At 53.0% G+C, this 24,257-nt stretch overlaps 6 protein-coding genes across 6 annotated transcripts; 3 read left to right on the forward strand and 3 right to left on the reverse strand.

Moving 5' to 3' along the window:
- Positions 1-113: 113 nt before the first annotated feature.
- SLY1 (Vesicle trafficking between the ER and Golgi) lies at positions 114-2,749 on the forward strand (the record flags this gene model as incomplete). The annotated part of the gene is made up of 5 exons (XM_018279577.2): positions 114-377; positions 437-662; positions 745-1,130; positions 1,179-2,028; positions 2,104-2,749. Exons 1-5 carry the CDS (start codon positions 338-340, stop codon positions 2,747-2,749), a joined length of 2,148 nt encoding a protein of 715 aa, XP_018125561.1. The 5' UTR covers positions 114-337.
- Positions 2,750-3,480: 731 nt separating this feature from the next.
- Positions 3,481-7,632, reverse strand: VE01_10172 (uncharacterized protein; the record flags this gene model as incomplete). Its single annotated transcript, XM_018279578.2, has 3 exons — positions 7,126-7,632; positions 6,570-6,997; positions 3,481-6,133 (listed from the first exon to the last, which is right to left on the reverse strand). Exon 3 carries the CDS (start codon positions 5,902-5,904, stop codon positions 3,481-3,483), a length of 2,424 nt encoding a protein of 807 aa, XP_018125562.1. The 5' UTR covers positions 5,905-6,133; positions 6,570-6,997; positions 7,126-7,632.
- A 2,954-nt stretch (positions 7,633-10,586) lies between these two features.
- On the reverse strand, positions 10,587-13,436 carry VE01_10173 (uncharacterized protein). Its single transcript, XM_018279579.2, has 3 exons — positions 12,966-13,436; positions 12,125-12,876; positions 10,587-12,074 (listed from the first exon to the last, which is right to left on the reverse strand). Exons 1-3 carry the CDS (start codon positions 13,151-13,153, stop codon positions 11,188-11,190), a joined length of 1,827 nt encoding a protein of 608 aa, XP_018125563.1. The 5' UTR covers positions 13,154-13,436; the 3' UTR covers positions 10,587-11,187.
- Positions 13,437-13,585: 149 nt separating this feature from the next.
- Positions 13,586-14,692, forward strand: VE01_10174 (uncharacterized protein). The gene is made up of 2 exons (XM_018279580.2): positions 13,586-13,999; positions 14,063-14,692. Exons 1-2 carry the CDS (start codon positions 13,727-13,729, stop codon positions 14,594-14,596), a joined length of 807 nt encoding a protein of 268 aa, XP_018125557.1. The 5' UTR covers positions 13,586-13,726; the 3' UTR covers positions 14,597-14,692.
- Positions 14,693-14,732: 40 nt separating this feature from the next.
- On the reverse strand, positions 14,733-20,955 carry SPO14 (Phospholipase D1). Its single transcript, XM_018279581.2, has 2 exons — positions 15,053-20,955; positions 14,733-14,970 (listed from the first exon to the last, which is right to left on the reverse strand). The coding sequence occupies exons 1-2, from the start codon at positions 20,452-20,454 to the stop codon at positions 14,964-14,966; spliced, it is 5,409 nt and encodes a 1,802-aa protein (XP_018125558.1). The 5' UTR covers positions 20,455-20,955; the 3' UTR covers positions 14,733-14,963.
- Positions 20,956-21,755: 800 nt separating this feature from the next.
- VE01_10176 (uncharacterized protein) lies at positions 21,756-22,300 on the forward strand (the record flags this gene model as incomplete). The annotated part of the gene is made up of 3 exons (XM_018279582.1): positions 21,756-21,952; positions 21,997-22,114; positions 22,163-22,300. 3 exons carry the CDS (start codon positions 21,756-21,758, stop codon positions 22,298-22,300), a joined length of 453 nt encoding a protein of 150 aa, XP_018125559.1.
- Positions 22,301-24,257: the final 1,957 nt, after the last annotated feature.

The raw sequence follows: 24,257 nt of genomic DNA on the forward strand, positions 1-24,257 counted from the left end.
TGGCCACGTCTCGCTTAGGTAAGCTATGACGACGGAGAGTGCCGTTGGTGATTGGTGGTGGTGGGCGGTGGGAGGGAGGGAGAGCTCTACTGTACTACACTACTGCTACGGGACACTTCTAATAATTATAGACGCGGAGGCACAGGCAAGGCACAAGAAACTCACCTCACCTCACCATATCTTCACGATAACTTCATTCTCTCAAATACTACCATTATTGAAGCTCCCAGCCATCTACTGCAAGAATTGTATGAGAGCATTCCCCACGCTACACTGATGCGCCCATCTCCCGCCAACTCTCCCCCCCTTCCTTAATCAACCACCCACCAGCCGAAGAATGGCGACCACCCACCAATCCCTCCGCGAACGCCAAATCCGTAAGCACCAAACACCACTGCGAATACAATAGAACCACAGCTAACTGGGACACAAACAGGCTCCATCGAGAAGATCCTCAATTTAAACCACGCCCAGGATCCCGCAGCCAGCCATGCCGACCCGAACGCCAGCTCCCATGAGATAACCTCGTCCTCCGTGCCGATCCTGGATGAGGATGGAAACCCTATCTGGAAGATCCTGGTGTTTGACGACCTTGGGCGGGATATCATTAGCAGCGTGCTGAGGGTCAGCGATTTGCGAACATGGGGGGTCACAATGCACATGTACGCTCACACTTTAGAGCTCTCACAGCTCACATCTTGAGCTCATCCACTCCCAGAACACACAGCTGACTTCTTTCTCCAGGCACATCGCATCAGCACGAAACCCCATCCCCGACGTCCCCGTCCTCTACCTCGTCGAGCCCTCCCCCGACAACCTCAAAGCCATCACCACCGACCTAACCCGCGGCCTCTACTCCCCCGCCTACATCAACTTCCTCTCCTCGATACCCCGCCCCCTGCTCGAAGACTTCGCCTCCCAGACCGCCGACGCCGGGACCTCCGAGAACATCGCCCAGGTCTTCGACCAGTACCTTAATTTCATCGTTAGCGAGCCGGATCTGTTTAGTCTGGGGATGCGAAAGGATCACACGTACTGGGCGCTCAATAGCGCGAAGACGACGGATCAGCAGTTGGAGAATATAATTGAGCGGATTGTGAGCGGGCTCTTCAGCGTCGTTGTTACGATGGGTATGTTTGCCGATTTCCAGGATCGCAAGATGTAGCTAATCATATCAGGTGTCATCCCCATCATCCGCTGTCCCAAAGGCGCAGCAGCTGAGATGATCTCCGCGAAACTCGACCGCAAGCTACGCGACCACATCCTAAACTCGAAAGATAACCTCTTCTCCAGCTCCGGCAACCGACCATCCACATCCACCAGCGCCACATCCTCGCGCCCCGTCCTCCTGATCCTAGACAGGAACGTAGATCTGATCCCCATGCTCTCGCACTCATGGACATACCAATCCCTCGTCCACGACGTGCTAAACATGAAACTCAACCGCATCACCGTCGAGTCCCCCATCGATGAGGAGAACCCCGCCAAGGGCACCACGAAGCGCAGCTACGACCTTACGGCCAACGACTTCTTCTGGACCAAAAACGCCGGCCTGCCATTCCCCCAAGTCGCCGAGGATATTGATGCGGAGCTAATGCGGTATAAAGACGATGCCGCGGAAATCACCAAGAAAACCGGCGCCTCCTCCCTCGAGGACCTCCAAAACGACACCAGCGCCTCCGCACAACACCTCAAAGCAGCCATAACCCTTCTCCCCGAGCTGCGCGAGCGCAAAGCCGTGTTGGATATCCACATGAACATCCTCGCGGCGCTCTTGAACGGAATAAAGAATCGCCAGCTGGACAACTACTTCCAGCTCGAGGAGACGATCACGAAGACCTCCAAGGCGCAGATGCTGGAGTTGCTGAATGATGAGGATAAGGGGAAGGAACCGTTGGATAAGTTGAGGGTTTTCATTATCTGGTTCTTGAGCACTGAGCAGGAGGTTTCGAAGGGGGATATGGATCGGTTTGTGGAGGCGCTGGGGAAGGCGGGGGCGGATACTAGTGCGGTTGCTTATATTCAGAAGTTCGTGTCTTTCTCCTGTTTACCCCTCTCCCATTTCACCCCCCCTTTGGCAACCCAAACTAACCAACCCAACAGAGTCCGCGCAACAACCCGCATGACAATGCTAACCTCCACCGCCCTCCCCCCCTCCGCCCCACCCCCCTCCTCCTCCTCCGACCTCTTCCGCAACTTCTCCTCCATCTCCAACCGCCTAACCGACCGCCTCGCCGCCACCGGCGTAACCGCCAACTTCGAGACCCTAATCTCTGGTGTCAAAAACTTTTTGCCTGCGAATCGCGATTTGACTATTACCAAGATTACGGAGAGTATTATGGACCCTGCTGCTGCTTCCAGTTCGGCGATTGCTAAGACGGAGAATTACCTTTATTTCGACCCGCGCTCCGCCAACGCGCGCGGGACGGCCCCCCCGCCGTCTGCGCCGCGCGGTGGGACGGCATCACCTATGCCTGGCGGACTGGGTAGTCTCGGTCCCGGGACAGGAGCGAGCTTTGGACAAAGACGCCAGGGGTTCAGCGAGGCGGTGGTGTTTACAGTGGGGGGCGGGAGTATGGATGAATACGGTAACCTTTTGGAGTGGGCGAAGCGGACGGGTGAGGGGGGTGTGGGTGCAGCGAAGGGGGCGGGGAGGAGGAGGGTGGTTTATGGGAGTACGGAGATTGTGAGTGCGGGAGAGTTTTTGGGGGTTGAGATGCAGGGGTTGGGTGTTGAGGTGTCTAGTTAAAAGGAGGGGAGGAAAAGGAGGGGGTAGATAGGGTAGATAGAAGGAGGGGGGTAATGTGTGATGATACCTGCACTGTATTCCTTCACCGATAGATTGATTGAATGAATGACTGACTGACTGTTTAATGATCGAATGATTCATTACTGATTTGATTGATACATAACCATGCTTTCTATTCCAACACTATCTATCTACCACGCTACCGATCAGACCAGGCCATGTATCCAGCCATGGCCAACCCCCAAACCCCAACCCAACCCAACCCAGCCCAGCCAGGCATTTATACACCACCCCATGCCTTCCAATCCCGAGAAATCAGCGCAATGCACACAAAACAACAGAATGATCCCGACGCCATTTTCCCATTCCAATCCCTTTCCCATCCTATCCCATCCCGTTCCCTTCCCCCATTTGTGCGCCCAAATACAAAAGAATCCTCCAGGGATTTATATAAACGAGCCAAAACAATGAACATGAATGAAAACCGAGATCCCCCCAAAACCAGAGCTGAACAGACAGGTAGGCAGACGGAAGAGAAACAGCCGCCCTTTTTTGTGCTGTCCCTCCAGTCCAGGCGATATGATATCTACAACAAACCCAAAATAAATCGCAAGAAATAAAAAAGAGAGCAGCGTATACCATAATCCCCACCCCCATCAACAACAACATAGCGCCCATCATCTCTTCTCATACTCCTGCCCCCTCGCCACCAACACCCCTCCAAACCTCTCCTACCCCCTCCCCAACGACGGCGGCTGCAGTGACATCCCCCCAGGCGGCGTAAGACTCGATCTCGGCCCAACAGGCGTACTCTGATGTCTCGAATGTCCTCCCCGCGCAAACGCGTTCGCAGCAGATGCGTATCTCTGTCCCGTCTGTCCCGCTTGCCCCGCCTGCACTCCCTGGTTCTGTTGGTGGTGGTGAGGGTGCTGGTTGTGGTGGCTATGGTGGTTCTCGGGAAACTGATACCCCGCGGCCCCAGAATACGAGCGCACATGCGACAGCATCACAGGCTGTTCCGGGAACGGGAAACCATTGATATCGGATCGCGAGCGACGATGTCCATTATCGGGGGCGGCGAGGAGCATGGTCGAGCTAGAGCGCAGTGGGTAGCGCGTCGCTGGTCCTTCGTTGGCGAGGATGCTGGAGAGGGATTGCAACGATGGTGTTAGTGCGGGCGGCGTGGGTAGAGGCGATCGATAAGGTCCATGGCCCTGGAACACGTCACTTGCGCTCGAGGACGCAGACAGGATAGACGGGTGTGCTTCATACGCCCCCGTCGTAACATTAAGCCTAAGCCTCTGACTCTGCGCCGTGAGTTCCGCATCCACATCCTCAGGGGAGCAATCGCGACGCTTCCTCTTGTGATGAAGCGGACTATCCTGATTTTCAAAATTGCTATTCGACCTCGACCTCGAAGCGGCGTTGAACTGCAAGTCTTCCGGAAAACTGTCGAGCGGAGGTGGTAGTGCGCCGCCCATCGAGCGGGATCGCTGGTGGTGGCCAGTGGTGGGTGTCTTGCGGCGCCCGCCGTAGCGCATGGGGGATTCGGATTCTTCGCCGTCGAGGGTGATGTGTGGGAGGATCTCGATGTCGGGGAAGACGGGGCTAGGGGAGTTAAGGAGTTCTTGGTGGACACGGTTGAATATGTCGCGGATGTCGAGGGTGCTGTAGGTCTTGCCGCATAGGTTTCTGAGCCACAACGGGACGGCGGTGGCTGGTGCGGAAGGGTCGACATCGTCGTAGTTTCCACCGTATGGGTTTCCCCTTCCACCTCTCGCCTTTGATAATGCGAGATCATCAAGTCGTTTCTGTTCTCGCTTTCGGACGGCGAGACCCCAGCTCCTGACCACACCGCCTTCCCCACGCCGCTCATTCTCGGCGCTCCATTCTTCTAGTCTCTGGATCTGTTTCTGGACGAGATCACACTGGCAGCGAGGCCAGTTCTTTGGCTCGCGGTATCGACTCCTTTGGTAGTGTTTGCGGCAGTATCGCACCCACACGTGCTCTGGGATTAGTCGCGTGCACATCTTGTTGCGACCAAAGATGTGAGACACGGCCTTCCGGGGTTGCGAGCCCGTATCGCATCCTTCTTTGAACATGCATGTCGAGTGCTGGTCCTGTAGTGGCGGTGTATATTGCGGACCCAAATGCGACGTACCATCTAGGGTCTCGGCCTGTGGCGACTCATTCTCGGGGTGCTGGGAGGATGGTGGAGTAGGCTCAGATCTCTGATACCTTGCCAACATATCGGTTGTAGGCTGTCCAAATGAAGCACCTGACTGGCCTTGAATATGCGGCTCAGAGAAGGCCCTTTTATGACGCCTAGACTCCATAGCGAACCGGCCCGAGTGAGACTCAAACTCTCGGCGGTTCTCCGATGGTGGAAATGAGTTCAGGCGGTCGAGCTGTGCTCGTGGTTGATACTTCCAAGGTGCGGTGTTTTCTTCGCCGGCAGGATGAGGCTGAGTAGACACACTCCCAGCTGTCTCGGACTCTTGGGGTGTTAGCGGTGAGTGCCTTTTGATAAGCAAAGCATCCGTAGGCGATGCAGTCCTCGACAACGCTGGCTGTTCCGAGGTGGTGCTGGTCGCTCTAGTATCGGCATCAGCCATCTCACTATCTTTGTAGTGTTCTTCTGAAGCGCTGTCAGCGTCCATGTATCGTCGCTCAGCGATCTGAGCCAGGACGTGTATTGGCTCCGCACGTGGTGATGGCGGGTAGTGGTGGAAGCTGAACGTGGCAGGAGAAGCTGGTGAAAGAGTTGCAGAGTTTGCCAGAATACTGGTCCAGTCCACAGTAGAATCTGATAACTTGGAACTGTCCGTGAAGTTGGTGAAGGCTTGAAACCCGCCAACAGTTGATGCTGAGGAAAATCTTGAGTGCGTTGAAGTTGATGCAGAAGCAAGAGAAGAGAGGGATCCGCGGCTGTCTGATAAGCTATGCTTGGTGGGATATGTCTGTGATGATTCAAGGGAGGAGTCATGATGGTGAATGTGTTTGCTGATTGTCGTATCCAGATCGTGATTCACGGGTAGTGAATAACCGCCAGCGTCCCAGGGCGTCCGACTTCGGATAGTGGCTTCCCAGGTGAGTAGTGGCCGTGGTTGCTCTGCATCGTCGGGCGATGCATTTAGCATCAATCCGACTTCCATTTTGTTATTGTATCCGCGTAGGCAGTAAGATATGTCTTGGTGGAACAATCATCCAGGTAAAATGTTTGGTTGTTAGCTGACAGTTGCCATCCGATGCTAGTCGAGTGATCGAACGTAGGGATGTCGACCAGATAAAATGGATCCAGCCTTCCAGATATCTTCTTAATCTTGATGCCAAGGGTAATCAACGTCCTGGCAGACGATGAGGCGAACGAATAAGATCATACGACTGTTGATATATTAGTTACTATAGTGTCAAAGAATGAAACACTGCTGGCGTCGTTTTCTTCTCCGCTATAAACCTCGCATGCATTTCCCTTTTAGGACGCCCAGAGGTAGAGATGGACAGAGGCAATGTTAAAAAGTGTGTTGCTTCTTCTTCGCAGGTGTATGCACAGCCGCCGAGGAGTGAAACTGTCGAAACGCCAGGCACGGCACGGTGTATACAGCTCTTTCGCCTGAAGATACCGAGTGCTTGACTTCAAACCACCAACTGGACCGGGCCCGGTGGGGTAAAACTTAGGTTGTGAGAAGTCCTAGCGGGGGGCATCGCCGTCACCGTGCTGTCGAGGCGGAAAATATGTGCTCTAACCTCCGGGACTATGCATGATATATCCGATTCGGTTGACATGCGTGCAAATCAGAGAGATGGAATGCAAACCTACAGCAGTATCTCACTTCTAGCTCATAAAATAGAAGATTTATTGCCTTCAGATCCTGGGACTATCCTGCAAGCCGTCGACGATCTGTGAGTTTTGATGTGCCTGTCACTTCCCTCCAATGCCGGCCAAAGTAAGAAGGTGTGAGGAATTAACGTTGCGTTGGTGGACACACTAACTGAAGAGCCAATGAGACGATAATGACAGGAGTTTGATAGAATAAATATGTTGTATCAAAAGTAATGAAATATGACAGAAGAGACAGCTAGTAAAGGAAGTTGCTCGTTTGCATAAGGCCAAGAGATGCCGTTTGTATCATCCAGGGAAGGAAGAGAGGAAGAAGGTGGAATCTGTGACAAGCCGTGTCGTGGTCTCGGCGGCACCTCGCACGGCAGTATCCAGCATGGCGGAGTCTATTTGTGGGAGGAAGGTCTCTAAGAAGTATAAGCCTGTGTGCTACATGTAGTCTCACATCCCACGCCATAGGGAGTGTGTGTGGGGGGGGTAGGAGGAGGGGGGGGGAGAGACAACAGACAAGGAGCAAGACAAGACAGATACCTACCGAACATGGTGAATGGTGATATGCACGGTAAAGCTCTGTGCATCTGCAGTCCGGCAGCCATAGCGAGATAGTCAACAGTTAGTTTAATTTAGTGTAGTAAGTGAGGCTAGAGAGAGGAAGGTTGAGACAGGGCATCGTTGTCATGGCGGAAGGAGCTATCCATAGTAGAAGCTAAGAGGTTGGCGGCATTGTAACGAGTAACGTCTTTTGAGGCAATGAATGCCTGTAGTGACACTCATGGTCAAGGTTCATGGGCCATGTTTCGGTACTCGTGGCCGGCTCATGGCTCACAAATTGCTCATAGATTGGGCCATAAATTGCTCGTGGGTAGTTACTTTTTGAAGCTTAATGGTGTGTGGTAAGTGATTGTTGTTGGTGGTGGTGGGTGGTGGCGGGTGGTTTGTGGGTAATTAGCCCCTGTGCCGTTGTTGGTGTTTTGGAAATAATATGCAAGTATCCAAGCAAAGCCCGTCTCCACCAGAATTCCTCCCCGTTACAGATCCCGATCCCTCAAATCTGCCTCCCACATAACTCAATGACACTATAGGTGCGGTATTGTATTACTGTTATCATTTCAAATGAACTGAATTGGCAATTAAGCTTCGCTGAGCCCAATAAATCGACAATTGGCTTTTCAGGGAATAACATCGACGTGTGCAGGTACAGTATAGCATAGAGTATCGTCTCCATTTTTACTGACGACGACTATTATAATTATAGGACTTCAACTCCACTGATGAATGCTATTTGCGCGAATTTCCGCTCTAGAGCCTCTGCCATAGGTGCAGTTTCGATCCGGTCCCAAAGCCACATTTCGCTGTCTTAGCCGTCTTCACACTTGACTGATCCACTCCGTCAATGCAATGAACGGATTACTTCGTCGGTACTGCCGATCATGCGGTAGTCAAACGCGCGCGGAGGATAGAGTTCATGGCTATTAGCTATCATCGGATGGCGAGATATCAGATATGTCGGTGTCAAATATATTCTGTGCCATCAAGATCTAACACCAGCCGGATACAGGATGAAAGATTGAAGGCTAGTTTATCATCACTACCGGTGTTACCATGGCCACCGCTGCGTCACCTACAGTGTAACCATGCTCGACAGGGCGGGATGAGATTGAGATGTAAGACCTGTCTGAGAGATCTGCAACTAAAGAACACGAAGTAGGCACTTGCCCTTGTGCTCACGCGCCGCTCTCATGGACGACGGCCCGCGCGGCATTCTTGCAGCAGGCCGTGAATTGATAAGATCGGATGGTGCGGCGATTCAAATGGATCTCAAGTTATTCTAAGATCTACACAACTAACTTAATGCGTCTTCCACCATCTGAAAAAGGCCCCATAGCTCTGGGGTCTCAAGGCCCTGTGCATGGAAATGAGCCGCTGGATAGTGTCTTGCCTGGTTCGTCAATGTCTCTAAAGCTGGCGAAAGGTAATGTTGCATTGGAGATGCCAGAGTGTACGGTCCCTGGCTCGAACAAACAGTGTTATTTCTGGGCGTTCTCCTGACATTCGTCACACGCAAGGCAAAAAGACTCAACCAAGGCAGCTCACATATATCGTTGAGAAGCATACGTGAGCAGTTCGTGCCCAACACGGGTCATTGGCCATGGCCAACAACCAGTGAGCTCCATTGGAACTTTCTCCCGAGCTTCCCGCAAAAATGGGGTTGGTTGGGGAAGCCTAGCCATGCCTCCGATGTGCAATAGAACGTTACTCCTGCCGTAGCTCCTCCCATGGAGCCCTATCTCATTGGTGGGAGCGCCCATTGCGGCCCGTTTCAGAATCTGCAGTGCAAATCAGGACCAAATAAAGTGCGTTCTGCGGCTGCATACTTGTGAGGAGCCGTGAGTGTCCAGATCGCGATCGGCTGAAACCGCAGTGTGTCGGGTTATTATCCTAGTCAAACTCGCCGAACAATCAAGCGGGATAATGTCTTGGTTGCTTGCGAAAAGAGGCCAGAAGCATCAGCCACACGGGAAGTTATGAGATGATGCGCGAGCTATCACTTTCCTGCGGTCTCGCAGAAGCATGCGCGATGAAGGCCCGACCCGATGGAAGATGAGTGGATGGAAGCATTGAAGCTCCACGACGTGGGCATGGCAATTGGCGACAAACGTCACCGGCGGGGAACATGTTCAAGTATAGTGGGCTTGCGCGGTCTCATATTTTCGGATTTGGAATCTACGTACAGTATGTAATGTACTTTAGCTGTGGATTGCACATACCCCCGCCGGCGGCAGGTGTACAGAGCCATAGAGACAAGAGGCAAGAAACAGAAGGCAAGAGGCAAGAAACAAAGACTGTGGGCCCAGAAAAGCGTGTTAGAAAATCTTGTTCCGGTCAGCCCCAATGTCTATTTACTGTACAACACGTATTCAAACCCATATGACAGGTACGAAGGAGCCACAATAAACACGCGTCATAAATTTGAGCTACTCGATTAGACTCTGATAGACTTCTAGTAGACTCTAATTGACCGGGTTTAACTCTTCGGGATTTATCATTTCCACATCCTCCCGAGGTTTAAACGGCACTTTCAATTTCAATTTCAATATCAACAACACCACCACTCTACGTGGCACCGGACCGATTCCCGTCTCGGCGACAAGGAGGCGACAAAGAGGCGACAAAGAGAAAGTCAGAAAGTTGTAAGCAGCATCCAGGCCCCAGCACAGACACACAAAGGCACAAAAGCACAAACTCCCCCTCGTCCCCCTCGTCGCCCCAAAACCCGCACGACCAGCACAGACAAACCATCGCGCAAACACCTGGCCCGTGACATACCTGCCTTCCCCTGTGTCACTCTCCCACCCCCCGCGTCTACGCATCCACTCCACACCCACAGCGCCACGCTACCGTGTGCGCCATCCTAAAAATACCCATCCCCATCCCCCCCTAAGTCGCGCGCCGTCGCACCGCCAATAACAACAAAAAAATACGGGGCCAACGCACCCACACCACAGCAACACCGCAGCACGCTACAGGTCGGTCGCGGTATCCGCTTCTTTGTCGGAGACTTTTCCAACATACCACGTCTGATCGGCGCGCACGCACGTCTGCTTGCGGCGCACCCCCCCCACCCGGGCGGTCGCCCTTGCGGCACTTACGGCGCCCTGACACGTCACCCGCGTAGCGTGTGCGGAGGTGCAAGAGATGCGTCTCGTCTACGCGTCATCGTGGATTGGGGCGCAGTCGCGCGGGGCGGGTGAGTGGAGCGGAGAGGTGGTTTCTTCGAATGGGGGGGGGAGGTTGCGGATGTGGGGTGAGTTTGTCTGTTAGAGGCTGGGATTGGGATAGATGGGGGGGATAGGATGCTGGGATGGCGATCGGATCGTGGGGGGGGGGAGAGGCATGGGAGGGAGGTTAGGGCTTGGTTTCAGGGGGTTGGGGAGTTCTCGGTTAAGTCGGGGGGGAAAGTACGAGTACGGTGCATGATGGGGGCTGGGATTATTGGGATGATTTGCATTTTTGTGTTCGTTGAGATGCGTTTGTTATTTGTGTTCTAGTGAGCTTGGACGTATGATGCAGCATCAAAGAGATGCACGCATAGTAAATAAACAGACTTATCAACTTCTTGCCCCTTGATAATTTCCACCAATCTGGAAATCCCAATCGCAAAAGACTCCAGAACGAGAACATGGAAACGAACGGTGAGGGCCGAGGCTTGTTTCTTCCAAAGTTCATGTGCACTTGAATTCCATATTCACATGTCTCTGAGATTGGGGACGAGTGTGGTCAAATCTCCATAGCTTCTCTGCTTCTCTTTTTTGCCAATTTCTTCCATCCAAGTCTATACCCCCTATCCCGTCTGTAACTACCACCTCATCGACTCCCCACGATGTTGAGCAGCTCAACAGGTGCACACATGCCCGTAGCTCTCCATCAACGCTATGCCTGGGACCTTCAGGCTTGACTCCTCAATGTGCATGCATCGCCAAAACCCCGCCCCAAATGTGATGTAAAGGTAAATGAACAATACAATATGTAAAACCACGCTCTAGGCAGGCAAACACCCTCACCCGCCAGTGAAAAATCCTATCGTAACAACAACAATCTATAGCTCAATCTCAATGCCCAAGTCAATCGCGCCAATGATATCATCATCGCACAACGGCCTCCTCATCGTAGCAATGCCCCCATTCTGCTTCTGCTTCTCCATCTCCGCGTGCAGCTTCGCCATGTGCGGCAGAACCCCCGACTCCTTCTTCGGGCTCAGCTTCGGCGTCGCCACCTTAGCAGGCGTGCTAGCACCGCTGCCAGACTCCTTATTCACATCGTGCTTGAGCACAGCGCGCGTGCGTACGCGACGGCTGTGATCTACAACCGCATCTTCACCACGCGCAATCGCAGCCTCAATCCGGCGCTGCTCGCGCATCTCGCGCAGCTGGGCAGCCTTAATCTCCTCATTGTTCTTGCGGCGGTTCTCCTGGTTGAGAATAGCGAGGCGGTCCTGCTGGGACAGGGTCCTGGGGCCGGTCTGGGCGGGGGTCTTGTGGAGGGAGGTGCCGAAGGCGAGTTTGGGGCCCTCGAGGGCGGCGAGCTCGGCTTTGATCTCCTCTTGGCGGTCGACGTCGCCGAGGAGTTTAGCTTGGTTGAGGCGCTTGTTGAGCTTGTTGCGGTCGACGGACTTGTATTTTGCGGCGAGGGCGCCGGAGCGGCGGAGCTTCTCGGTCAGCTCGGCTTCGGTCCAGCTGCGGTTCACGAGGGCGTCGATGCGTCCCACCTGGGTGGCGAGCTGGCGGCGAGTAGGGATATTAACCTTCTCGACGGCGCAAGTCTGCATGTAGCGTTTAAACTCGGCTTCGGTGATGGGCGAGTTAGAACAGGTGAAGAATGGCCAGGGACGGACTGCTTTCCCGTGAGCGGCGGTGACATATTGCGTTGTGACAAAGGTCTGGCCGTTTTCCTTCTCCAAGGCATACGGTTTGCCCTCTTCAAAGCCTAAAAATTTGTTAAATCGATCCCCGAAGAAACGCAACAGAGGTACTAACCCATGATTTGAGCCATGCGATAGACATTATCACCAGTCGCCTTATCCGCCCCAACACTGACACGAACAAATCCACCATTGTACGCATCTTCGAAACCAGGATAGAAACAGAGCTTCGCAAACTTCGTTCTCCCAATGGACACCTTCTGAACGTCGGGCAATTCGCAAGGCGGAGAGTGTGTCGGCGGGGAGGCTGAACGGCCATGCTTAGCCTTCCCATCATCCCATTCCAACTCGCTATCCGCACCAGCATCGTCATCGGACTGGTCGTGATTGTTAGCCCTGTGGCCGCCGTTGCGCTCCAAATCCTCCTTGCGGCGTTTCAATCGGTCAGCCTTCTCATCTCTAGCGCGCTTCAAGCTGTCGATGCCACTGCTCGCCTCTCCGACACGTCCACCACCAACCTTGGTGCGCTGCCTGGAAGTCTTGCGCTGGTTTTCGTCCAAGTCGGCATTGCCAGCCTTGCGCTTCTTGTCGCCTCTCTTCTGCTCAGCCTCGCGCGCGTGGAGGAGTTGGCGCAAAGCCCTATTCTGGCGATCGCGTTCAATTTCCATCGAGCGCTCTGCAAGGATCTCCTCACGTTTGATCTCGGGCATCGCAAGAATCTCCGCTCTATCAGAGGAATTCACGAATTTGCCCTCGAGCGGGTATCTGTCTCCATCATCGAACATTGCCGGGCCATTGTCTGAATCCGACTCCGATTCATCCATAGGAGCTGATCGCTGTGAGTCCGGTGACGAGTTCCTCGAAGAACTAACGCAGAGTCAGCAAATAGTACATTGCAGCGCGCGACGCGATATTTGAGTCGGGTGGCAAAGTGAGGTCGAGTTGGAAATGCTTACGCTTCGCCCTCTTCTTCCGACTCGGCGCGTCTGCCGCGGGCCTTCTTAGCCGTGCCTTTGCTCCCAGAAGGCGTGTTTGCGTCTGGGGAGTCCGATGCAGTGCGGGTAGCTGTCACCGGCGCGGTGTCTTCCTCATCCGAGGATGCGTCACCCGCAAGGGCGAGGAGCTCTTCGTCGATATCCGACATTGTGATAGATTGCGATAGATTATTTGAAGTATGCGATTATGTTGATTGAGTGTATGCAAGGCCTGTGTGCGGGCGCTGGCACAAAGGGCCTTGGTGAATTCGTGTGCTTGTCGACAAGGGGTTGCCTCGTGAAGCGCAAGAACAGATGAAGCGAACTAGTTAAAGTCCGATATCAGAAAGTCACAGACTCGGTGCGATGTATCGGAAAAGTTTGTGAGGCAAAGTAAAGAAGTAGAAGAAAGAAGTTGTCGGGGTTGTTGGAAGAAGAAAGAATAAAGAGAGTAAGTAGTCTGGATGGAAATGGAGGGCGATATGGGTCCAGAGGCGGCTGAGGGTGCACTAACTTTATCACGGACAATACTTGTTCCGAAAACCTTAAATTTCCGGGCGCCCATGGGTCAGTGGCCGGCCATCATCGGAATGCCAATAATGCCTCGATAAACCTCGAACGCAGCAACAAACCAACAATTTCCACCTCGAATATCTCAGCTCTGATCTATCTATACGCTTATCTACCAGCTATTTACCATTTATTTGCTACCTTTCTGGCTAAATCTCCTTTATATAGCCACAATGGCACCACTCACCACCAAACCCGCAGCCCGCCTCGTCCGATGCAACCTCCCAATATATGATTTCCTTACCCCACGATTCTCCCAAGCAACCCGCACACGAGCTCTCCACACATCGCCTCGAGACCGCGCCGCCGCAGCTGCTGCAGCTGCACCTTCCCCCAACACCTCTCCCTCGCCCCCCACCGACAGCGCAGCCACCTCGCCCGCCGCAGGAGCTTCCAAGCCCTCCAAACCCCTAACCCAAGCCCAACGAGACTTCCTCTCCAGCGCCGTAAGTCCCCCTTCCTCCCACCTCCCCCCCCCTCTCTCTCCAGCTAGGACTAACGCCCCCCAGCTCCGCGTCAACCAAGCCGGCGAGCTCGCCGCAACCCTAATCTACCGCGCCCAAACCCCTCCCATCGTCGCCTCCCACCCCCACCTCCGGCCATTAATGAAACACATGTACGACCAAGAAGCCGCCCACTTCTCCACCTTCAACGCCCTCCTCGCCAAGCACCGCGTGCGCCCTACCGCTCTCTACCCCGTCTGGGTGGCCGCCGCCACAGCCCTAGGGTGGGGCACCGCGTTCCTAGGCCGCGAAGCAGCGATGGCGTGTACGGAGGCGGTGGAGACGGAGATAGGGGGGCATTATAATGAGCAGGTTGCTACGCTGCTGGAGATGGTTGAGGGGATGGAGGAGGAGGGGGTGGAGGTGGGGGGGGAGTTGAGGGGGTTGGTGGGGGAGATTAGGAGGATTAGGGATGAGGAGTTGGAGCATTTGGATCATGCGGTGGAGAATGATGCGAAGTTGGCGGTGCCGCATGAGTTGTTGACGGGGGTTATTAGGTTGGGGTGTCGAGGGGCGATTTGGGTTAGTGAGAGGGTGTGAGGAGGTTGGGGGTGGGTGTGTATGTTGTATAGAAAGAAGAGGTACGAATATGTATAACTGTCATATTATGTAATTAGTTGTATTCCAAGAGAGGACAATAACGATGTCCAAAAGATATTTATTACACATATGATGGCATTGTTATACTATGTTTAAACAAGTCTATTCGAACTGACTACAAGAATATACACCATAATCGCTAGACCATGCAACCCCCCTTCTTCACTCCCCACCGACGCCAAATCACATCGACGAATATGTACGGCTCTCTAATATCAATACTTACGTTTCGAGCTTTCCCCATGCCATCCAACTCACATCATCTCCACCGTCTCCCATCATCCCACTGCATCTCACTTCGCCTTGCTTAATCACTAAAAAGACTACGTTAGAATCCACTCCGCAAAAAAAAACCTGCAGTTTGAATCTGCCAGGGGAGGGGAGAGGAAAACTTACTAAATCTGCAACGGCGCCACCTGATCAACCTGATACAGCCAATTACTATTATGCTCCTCCGACTTCAACCACTCCGTCGGGAACACCACCAAATTTCCCTGCACAAGCTCCAGCATCGACAACGCCTCCTCGCGCGTCAACAGATCCTCCGCAGCCGAGAACCCCTTCTTACTCTTCGTCGTCCCGCGCCTGCGCCTCGCCCTCGTCGAGCCCTGGTGCGTAGGCGCCGCGGTGCTCTCCGTTGCGCCAGTAGTGGTAGTAGTAGGTAGGGACGCAGAGAAGGTAGTCGTGCGCGTAGTCGTCGAGTCTAGACCCGTAGTCGGGACACGGGCTGCAGCGCTATCGATGGTGCTCTGGCGATCAACAGGCGCAGGGGACTTCTCGTCGAATTCTGGTCCCTTGCTCTTGGAGAGTGTAGCTTCCATCTCGGCTGCATTGGAGAGATGTCTATGTCTCGCATCCGCATCGTCGGCCCACTTCTTCACGCCGCCGTGGGGATGTTCGTCGTCGGCGTGACCAGCAGCGCTCAGTTTCTCAGCAACATTTGTGACGGTCTCACCCAACACGCCAAGGCTTTGCAGCGGCATGGTAGCACCAGGTGGGCCACTCTTGCCTTTACTCTCCTGCTCCTGTCTGCCCTCGCTCTTGACGCCCTGGGACTGGGCGAAGCGCTCGGAGTAGGCCTGGAACTCGGTGTACTCGTGCCAGTTCGTGACTTCGTTGTCGGGGTTGCAGCGGAAGACGCGGCGGAAGATCTTGGTGTTGTTCTCGGCGATGCGGGTCCACACGTCGTCGAAGAAGGTGTCGTTGAGGGGGTCGCGCATGCAGTCCTTGTCCACGAGGGCACGCGTAATATCCGCGGTTAAGGGGTTGAAACCCGCGTTTTTGCCACCCTTGGGGTCTCTGTACACCGGGGGACCGCCAATATCCGTATCATCGACGACAGGGAGAGAAGGAAGTTGAGAAAGCTGTGGTAGTCCCAAAGTCTCTGTGTTGCTACGGGTCGAGAGAAAAGGAGGTAAACCAATGTTACCGGTCTCCTTAGCCTGTTCCGACTCTTTGCCTGCTTTCGAAGCACGTCGTTTATGTGGGTGCTTCGGATGTTGAAGAGTACCTTTACCCTCAGGGGCAATATCGGCGACCAAAACCTCGCGTCCACTAATCAGTGTCGAGTCGCGGCCGTGGATTAACCCAGACTCCTCAGCCTGTATCATCCTATCCGGGCCATCGCCCTCAACATCTGGAACCCCATTCCCTTCCTCATTCGAGGAACGCGTCTTCGCACTAACATGTGCGCGCATGAAGTTCGAATTACCCTCCCCATCCGTATCAACACTATTGTTGAAACTATGCAGGCTGCTATTCTGGGCAGTCGTATCGGCCTTCTTGCGCGCCGGGCGGGCCTGGCCGCTTGCAAACTCGTTATCGGAATCGTCGTCGTAGACACCGTCCATTCTGGACTCGAACAGCTCTTCCTCTCGGTCTAATTCGGCGCGGCGCTCTTCTTCCATGACGTCGTCTACGTCAATGCCGATATGCTCACGCATAAGACGCATTCGCAGCGTGTGCGCAAAGCGGCCCACCTGGAACGGCTCACCGCCCATAGTTGACCACAGGACATCCGTGTCTCTGACGACAGCAGCACACTCTGAATCTCTCGAGCCCAACATAGACCTCTCATTGATATTGGCCGATCCAATAAGCGCAATGCGATCATCCACGATGATAACCTTCGCGTGAATATACAGCTGCTCCGTGACCAGCGTCTTGTTCGGCCCGATCTTGCCCCAAGCTCTCAAACTGTAAAAGGAGACGAAATCCTCGGGCTCAATGCCTTCATTTCTCAGTCGCCCAAATATGGAGTTCTCGCCACGCGAGATACTGCGGAACTGGCACTGCATGATCAAACGAACACTGGTCCCATCTGGTGCATCGACCGTGTTCTGGAATCCGGGCATGAGTGGGATGAGAATGACAATGCGCCAGTTCTCATTGTTCTTGTACGCCCTCACTGCGCGCTCGACGATGGCATCACCGATCTTGTTGACAATCTTCACGCCCATCGTCTCACAGCTCGTAATGAAGAACTGGTTCTCCATGTAGACGAAATGCTCCGACTCCTCGATCATCTTGCAATACGCGTTCATGATGCTGTGTTCAGTGTCATCGATTCCCAGCGACCAGTTGGAAGCCGATCGCAAGATCTGTACTTCGCACGTGCCGTTCAGTCCAAGGCTTTCAAGCTCAGATTGGCTAAAATCTGGTGGAGGCAGTAAGAACGGTGTTGGCCTCGTTGGCTTTCGGCCCCGTAGGACATAATTCCAGCGCTGAACAAAATGCCTTGTCAGATCGCGAGCCGGTTGCCCAACAACTTGCATGGAGACGTCGTGCCACGGCATTCTCGGTGTTTTCGAACGATCATACATCTCAGCATACGGTGCATTCAATTGGAAGAAGTCCTGCACACGAGGATTCGAGTAATCCTTTCCAGGCCATAACTGGCAGTGGTCGGCATCCTTCGGCTCATCCGAGTGTTCAAAGCCAGTAGGCTTGTCGTCACAAACAGAGTGCTGCGGGGTGTCCCACCTACCAAAGCACAAATCGATGCCTCCAACAAACGCCACTGTGTGATCAACAATGCAAATCTTCTCGTGATGCGCAAAGAAGAACTGATTCTTCTTGAACTGGTTAGGAGATCTCTGGAGGAAGATATTCGGATGCAGATCCAGCATCGAGAACTTGGTGAACTCAGAGTCGATGGGGACAGCAGCCTCAACATTACGGTAGATGATGATGAAGATCTTAACGCCTTCCCGGGCCTTCTTCCGGAGAAGTCGATCCAATCGCCACTTCTGGCTGATTGCTGCCGGACGACGCATATACAACTGAGGACTGAGCCACCAATCATGGATATAGATAACGTCCTTAGCCATGTTGATGGCGCGAGATACATTCCACATGTAATCCCGACCATCCACAAGCCATTGCGCATAAACTCCCTGTCGGACGGGAGCGAAACTATCAAAGCGATTCGGCTTAGACCACAGCGATGTTTTCATAATGAACTGAATCGACTCCTGGAACTGTCTCATGATCCGCTCGTTCTTGGCCAAGAGATCAATCCTCCTCTCCGAATTGCGCAACTTGAGCCTGTGATGCTGGGGATACGTCGCCTTGGTCTTGGCTCTGATGGCCATATCCATGGCATTCGTATCCTTGATTTTCTGCTTCAGCTTCTTCTCCTTGGACACGATCTCAAACTTGCCATCGAGGAGATACACGTCGTAAATATGCATATTCTCAGGCGAATCCACACAGACAATATAACTGTGCCGAACCAGGAACCACTTCGGCGTATGCCTCGCGAATATCGCAGTCGGCGTAAGTATCCTCCTAAAATCAATCCCCTTCGACGTCCCAAAGACCAGGAACCCCTCCTTGCCATGATAGCTCCCCTCAGCCGCAAGTCTAACGCCCAGCGCGGACAGCTCGAGGAACTTACACAGGCGGTTGCTATCAGCCCGGAAAATAAGCCAGCGTATCATCGCCTGCAAATACTCCTCGAGCTTCTTCCGTTGCCTCTCGTTGTATTGCCTCTTGGCCTCCCTGGCGTGTATCGCAATCTCTTCTGCAGTCATGCCGGCGGTGCTCTCGAGTTGGGCACTGGATCTCCTGCGGTGTCCCATACCTGGGCGTGTCGGCCTTCTTCTCCTACCAGGCAAGTCTAGCTCGCTGTGTGTGGCTTCGCCAGCGGTGTCATCACCTCTAATTGTATCAGCATCCCCACCTTCTTCGTCGCTGTCGCCTATACCACGAACGCCTCTGAGATAAGGAAACGCTGTCCTGGGGAACTTTGGCTGTTTCGGCCTGTGCTCTATATCTCTCAGTTGAAGATACTTGTCGGTGCTGGCCTGGAGCTTGTATCGCAGATGCAGGTTCAAGAAATCCTTCAGTGACCGATCAATAACCCACTTCATGCGGTTCTGGCCACTACCATACTCGAGCATGATGCGGTAATTAAGGTGCCGTTCTGACTCGGCGACTTTGCCGTCCTGGGTAGTACTACTATCGGTAATCGTGAGCTTGAGCTGTTCAAGCAAGACCGGTATCCTCTTGTTGCCGTGCTCATCTCTTTGAATCATGCTCGCCAGCATCAAGGCAGCCGGTGCACCAGCACGCAGCTCCGCCATCAACTCTGCAGATTTCTTGTAGTCAACCATGTGAGGCTCTTTCTTTTGTCCCAGCAGCTTAAGTCCATGTTTGACAACTCCCCAGCGACGTGCTGCCGCGCCGGTAGTTCCTGCCCGATCAAAGCCCAAGAATGGCCGCCTCGGCGATTGGCCCTCGTTATCAGATCCACCCATACCCGTCAGTCGTCTGAGTGTGAGTGGTCGGCGCCCAGGAGTCACATTGGGATCATTCGGATTGCTCCCTGTATAATTATGGCCGCGCCCTCCAGATACCCATGAGCTTCCCTTTCTCCAAGCAGATCCCATGCCCAGTCTGTCCCTTCCTTCGCCTTCAGAGACGCCGCCACGAGGTTCCTCGAGATCATCAGGCATAGTGTTTCGGCGTCTAATCCTGCTAGACGATGCGCCCACTTCCGCTGAGGTCGAATGGTCGATTTGCAGGCTTCCCCAGGGCGGCCTACGGTATCGACGCTTCTTCTTCGCACGTGCAGCATCTTCCACGGTTTGTTCATCAGCTGTTTGCTCCGCATCGGCATCGGCATCGCTGCCCTCCTCCTCCAGAGTCCCAGGCACCCCAATTGACGAGCCAAATCTATCCGCAGTCGGCGAGTGCGGTGCAGATAACGACCCCCCAGCGTAAGGTTGTATATTGCCCGTGCTTTTGCTCCGTGTGTGTGTGTTCAATCCTCCTGTTATTGCCAGAGCTCTCAGTTTAGACATGAGAGATATGCCTTTGCCCTGCGGATCCCCGTCCGCATCTGAGACATCCCATCGCGCTGGTATTGCTATATCCGCCGAATCTGTTCTTGCGAATTGTACACTCCTTCGTCCGGGGGGCGTTTGTGTCCCACTGTAGATAGCTCCCCTGACGCTTGGTGCAGCGGAAGTTTGTCTGATGCTCGATGGCCGGGAGATTGCGGACGCTTCTGTTGAGGCAATGGGCGGAGGAGTCCCTGAAGATTCGTGCGGGAGGCCCCCATTCATATAGTCATCCGCCTCGCGCAGCTCTGCCTGGCGTGGTGTTGTGGGCTGGCTGGAGTCCTTGAAGGTCGGCCGTAAATCCGTTGTGGTTGAGCCATCGGTGTTGAGTTCGGTGCGGAGACCCGATTGTCGGAATGCCGCTGTGGGAATGTTCGTAGAGCTTGCAGCCGGCGAGAGGTTCGCAGGACTCCGCGTCATGGGTGATATGGATGTGTCGTCGTGTTTGGCCATGCCTGCGCTTTCAACTCCTGAGCCCAGAGTGTTCGGGTCGATCTGCAACTGTCAATTTCCCTTTCCCTCGTAACCAAAGCATCTGTAGCAATGCCTTCAAGCCCAAGCATTCAAGCAATATGAAAGGTAGATTGTAATTGAAACATGAAAGTAATTTAATCGTACAGAAGGCCACAGTCGGTGGTTGTTTGGCTGTCGTTTTTGTCTCCAGGCCAATTTAATGGATGTCGTTGCGCCGAGACTCCCTAAATCTGAAAGCGCGACCCGCGACCCTACGTGGAAATTTATGGTCTCCCCAGATGCCACTTGGTACTTATAAATCACGCAGCTCTGGCATTTGAAGCCACATATATTCTATTCTACTGGTTCTATATAATGGGTGATTGCTTCTCACATATTACTCTTTATTTGTTTATTATGCCTCTTACAAAGTTGTCGGAATACTGCAGCAATCAACAGTCGTACTCAACAAAAAGTAAGATTAGTACCTTGTAGGTGTTGACAGCAGTTGAGGTACACGCATGTCGGAGTTCCGGGATGATGTCAGTTCTGCTTACGGGCCCACCAACCTAAGTGGAAGGATATAACACGTTCCTTTTATTTTCAGCCTCCACCATTCATTCAACTCTCTCAGAGGTAAACGATTGTGACTGAAAATCGAATCCAAACTATACAGCCTGTTATGGTAGACTATGTTTGTTGTTCTCTTCCCTCTTAATATCAGATCATCAATCTCTTTTGTTAACAAAAACATACGAGGCCAAGTCTTCGACTTCACTCCAAAGGCTAAGGTGAGGAAAGCTTCCTTCATTGGAATCTATTACTTTACTTAGTTGTGCTTTCTTTTCTATTTCACTACTATAACAGTTATGAGGCTGTTTTGTATATACTTCCTACTTCAACTTTTCCTTTTACTTTGTTTGTTAACCGTAAGACGGAATTCGCGGCAAATTACGGTCCCAGGACCGTTTTGAGGTTTACAACCGTTTTGAGGTAATTCCAACTCAACCTCGCCCACTTTAGTTTATTTCTTTCTTTTCGCGTCAACCTCACTACTCTCTCCCTCTTCCTCTTTAGTCCCATCTTGAGGTCTAAGAAATTCCACATCTATTTTCTTCAAAATTGGGATTTATGGTATACCAATCAGTCTTAGATATCGTGAACCTCCCCTTTATTTCAATTTCACCTTCAGGTCTGCCCTTCTGGTCTGAGGCCCATCCACCACCTTCGTTTTCGTCTATCAAGGAAGACACATCCTCGATATCCGCTCTCATCAACTTTTACCTCGTGTGATTCCTACGATGAAGCGCCGTCAGGAAGCGGCTGCTGCAGTTGGATTCACTCTCTATGGCAAAGGAGCTGGTGCAGTGGTGGGGGGAACGCTCGACGCAGCTATTAGGTCGGAGATGAGGAATGCGTATCCCGACGTGCAGCAGCACGAAATCGAGGCAAAATGGAAAGGAATGATGGAGATCTTGGACCGCGAAACGCGCTACGTGTTCCTCATGAATTTCCAGCATTGTGTTCCGGGGCTAAAGGAAGGACTTATCGCGAAGATCGCCCCGACCTGAAGTGGTTCTCGAGAACCTACGCAAGCTTGCGGGCCTTCATAATGGATAAGTCGAAGCAGATGAGATACAACATGCTGAAGAGTCTACAAGTAAGCCATACAACTCTGATTCCGACACACCTACTAATACCCCCGCAGTTACATGTGAAGACTGCTGTACAAGACGCCCCAGATTTGCTCGAAGGCTGTCTTAGCATGGAGGATCTAGTGGCACATTTCCAAGAGCTCTACACTCCCGAGAACTTTCTCCAGGCCTTCGGATTCATCCAGCATTAATTACATCGACATCAAAAAAAGCACCGATCTCGGACAGTACTACATTGAGGAAGTATATTCGCACTACTGTGCGAAAACCAAACTCTTCCTGGACTGGGAGTCCGATCCCGAGCGCGAAGCCGAAAGCCCGTACAACAAAACGCGTCTCGTAGAATTCATGGAGCAATTCCCAACGGTCGCCAACTTTGATCGCCTTGAACGCGACGACTTTCACGAACTTACTACCAAAAGGATTCGCAATCGCCCGGACAAACCATTTGAGGCCCACGGTCTCGTTCGCGGGACCGACTTCTTTCCCAGCCGCGAGGCGCCGCCGCCGTCGAAGAGGCAGCGTTTGGGGCTGAGTTCTGGGTCTGTGTGCGGTTAGTTGGTTGCGTGTTGGTATGGGCTGTGGTTTGCTTCTGGATGGCTGGGAAGGTGGGTGCGCAGAGGCAGTCTGGATGGGCTTATCTATTCGTCTTTGTGTGGGCTGCATGGGGGGTTTAGATGTGATATGGAACTGTGGTACGGAGCTGTGTTTGGCTTTGAGGTGGCTACGTTTGAGATGGCTACGAAGGGGTTGAGGAAGCGAACACTGTTTGTCTGTGTGGTCATGCCTTCGGGATGACTACGAACCGGTTGAGGAAATGGACTGTGGTTGTCTTGTCTCGCCATGGCTTCAAGATGACTACAATTGCCTTGCGGAAGCGGGATATGGATTGCTTGTTCAGCCATGGCCTTCATCCTGGGTCTCATACAGATTTGCTGCCGGTTTAGCGAGGCGTTTTTGGAGATGGTCATCATCATCATCGGATTGCTGTCGGGTTTACGCTGGGTATATCAGAGGTTGGCGTTATATTGCTGTTAGGCTTGAAGGGCTTGGGAGGTTATAAAATGGGCAATATTGGGCGTTGACCCTGGTTGCTGTCGGGCTTGAAAGCTTGAAGGATTTACAGACCACAAATGGGGATGGACGTAGGCTTTATTCTTGAAACTATATATAATGAAGCTTGTTCGGGGCCCGAGTGTTCGCTGCTTCTTTCCTCTGTTTGTCTGGTGACTTTCGCTGTGGTTGAAATGGTTACTATACCTGCCTACATGTTAAGGCAGCTCAATTACGGTCATTTGGAATTGAGGTATGTAGTATATGGAATTGCATTGAAATTAACAGAGATCTGGAATTCATTCATTCAAAAGTTTAACAACAGCACTCCAAAAGCCAAGAATCGCACAGCTACCTTGCATACCCATCCCTAGAATATTGGCAACAGTGGATATACTTAACCCGTTACACTAACAACAGTTGTCCTCCTTGGCGGCTCGCGGGAACGGATCGTGAACTTGGCGGCAATTCACGAACTTGGCGTCAAGCAATCCACGCCCGCCCGCCATCAACTCTATTTAAACGCAAACGCAGCTAGCTTCCATTACCCTACACCAATGGACAGAGTATCCATCCAGACTGCAGTGTCCGGACTCCAGTTTGGATACTGCAGTGCCTCCAGTCTACATATACCAACATTCCCACCCTCCCTCTCCTCGTCTACCTCACTCCTTGTGCACAAATATGACATGGTTGCCCAGCCAGCACCTTACCTTGTCTAACACCGCATTCGTTCATCCCGCCTTGGGCCTGGTTCGGCCTTGCATCTTGTCTTACCCCGGTGCGTGCATTCGGGGTCCGGTCCGGGGCGGGACGAGGTAGGAAGGTGGTGTGGTGTTTAGATGGACGACGGGGCGGGTTTGGGGATTGCGACTTCGCCGGGCATTTGTCAGGTATTGCACTTCTCACTGCATAGCTATGGGATTATGTAGTAGCAAGTCAAGTGGCGAGAAGCGCATTCTTTGTCCCAATACTGTATTACCTTACTCGCCGCACCGAACCGTGGGGGCGTAGGGGGGAGGACAAGGCGCATCCCTGGCTGCTGGTGGTTGTTGATGTCTCAACCCTCGTAGTGGCGCGGTGCTCCGAGACGGT

This window comes from Pseudogymnoascus verrucosus, assembly GCF_001662655.1.
Source record: "Pseudogymnoascus verrucosus strain UAMH 10579 unplaced genomic scaffold scaffold_74, whole genome shotgun sequence".
NCBI lineage: Eukaryota > Fungi > Ascomycota > Leotiomycetes > Thelebolales > Thelebolaceae > Pseudogymnoascus > Pseudogymnoascus verrucosus.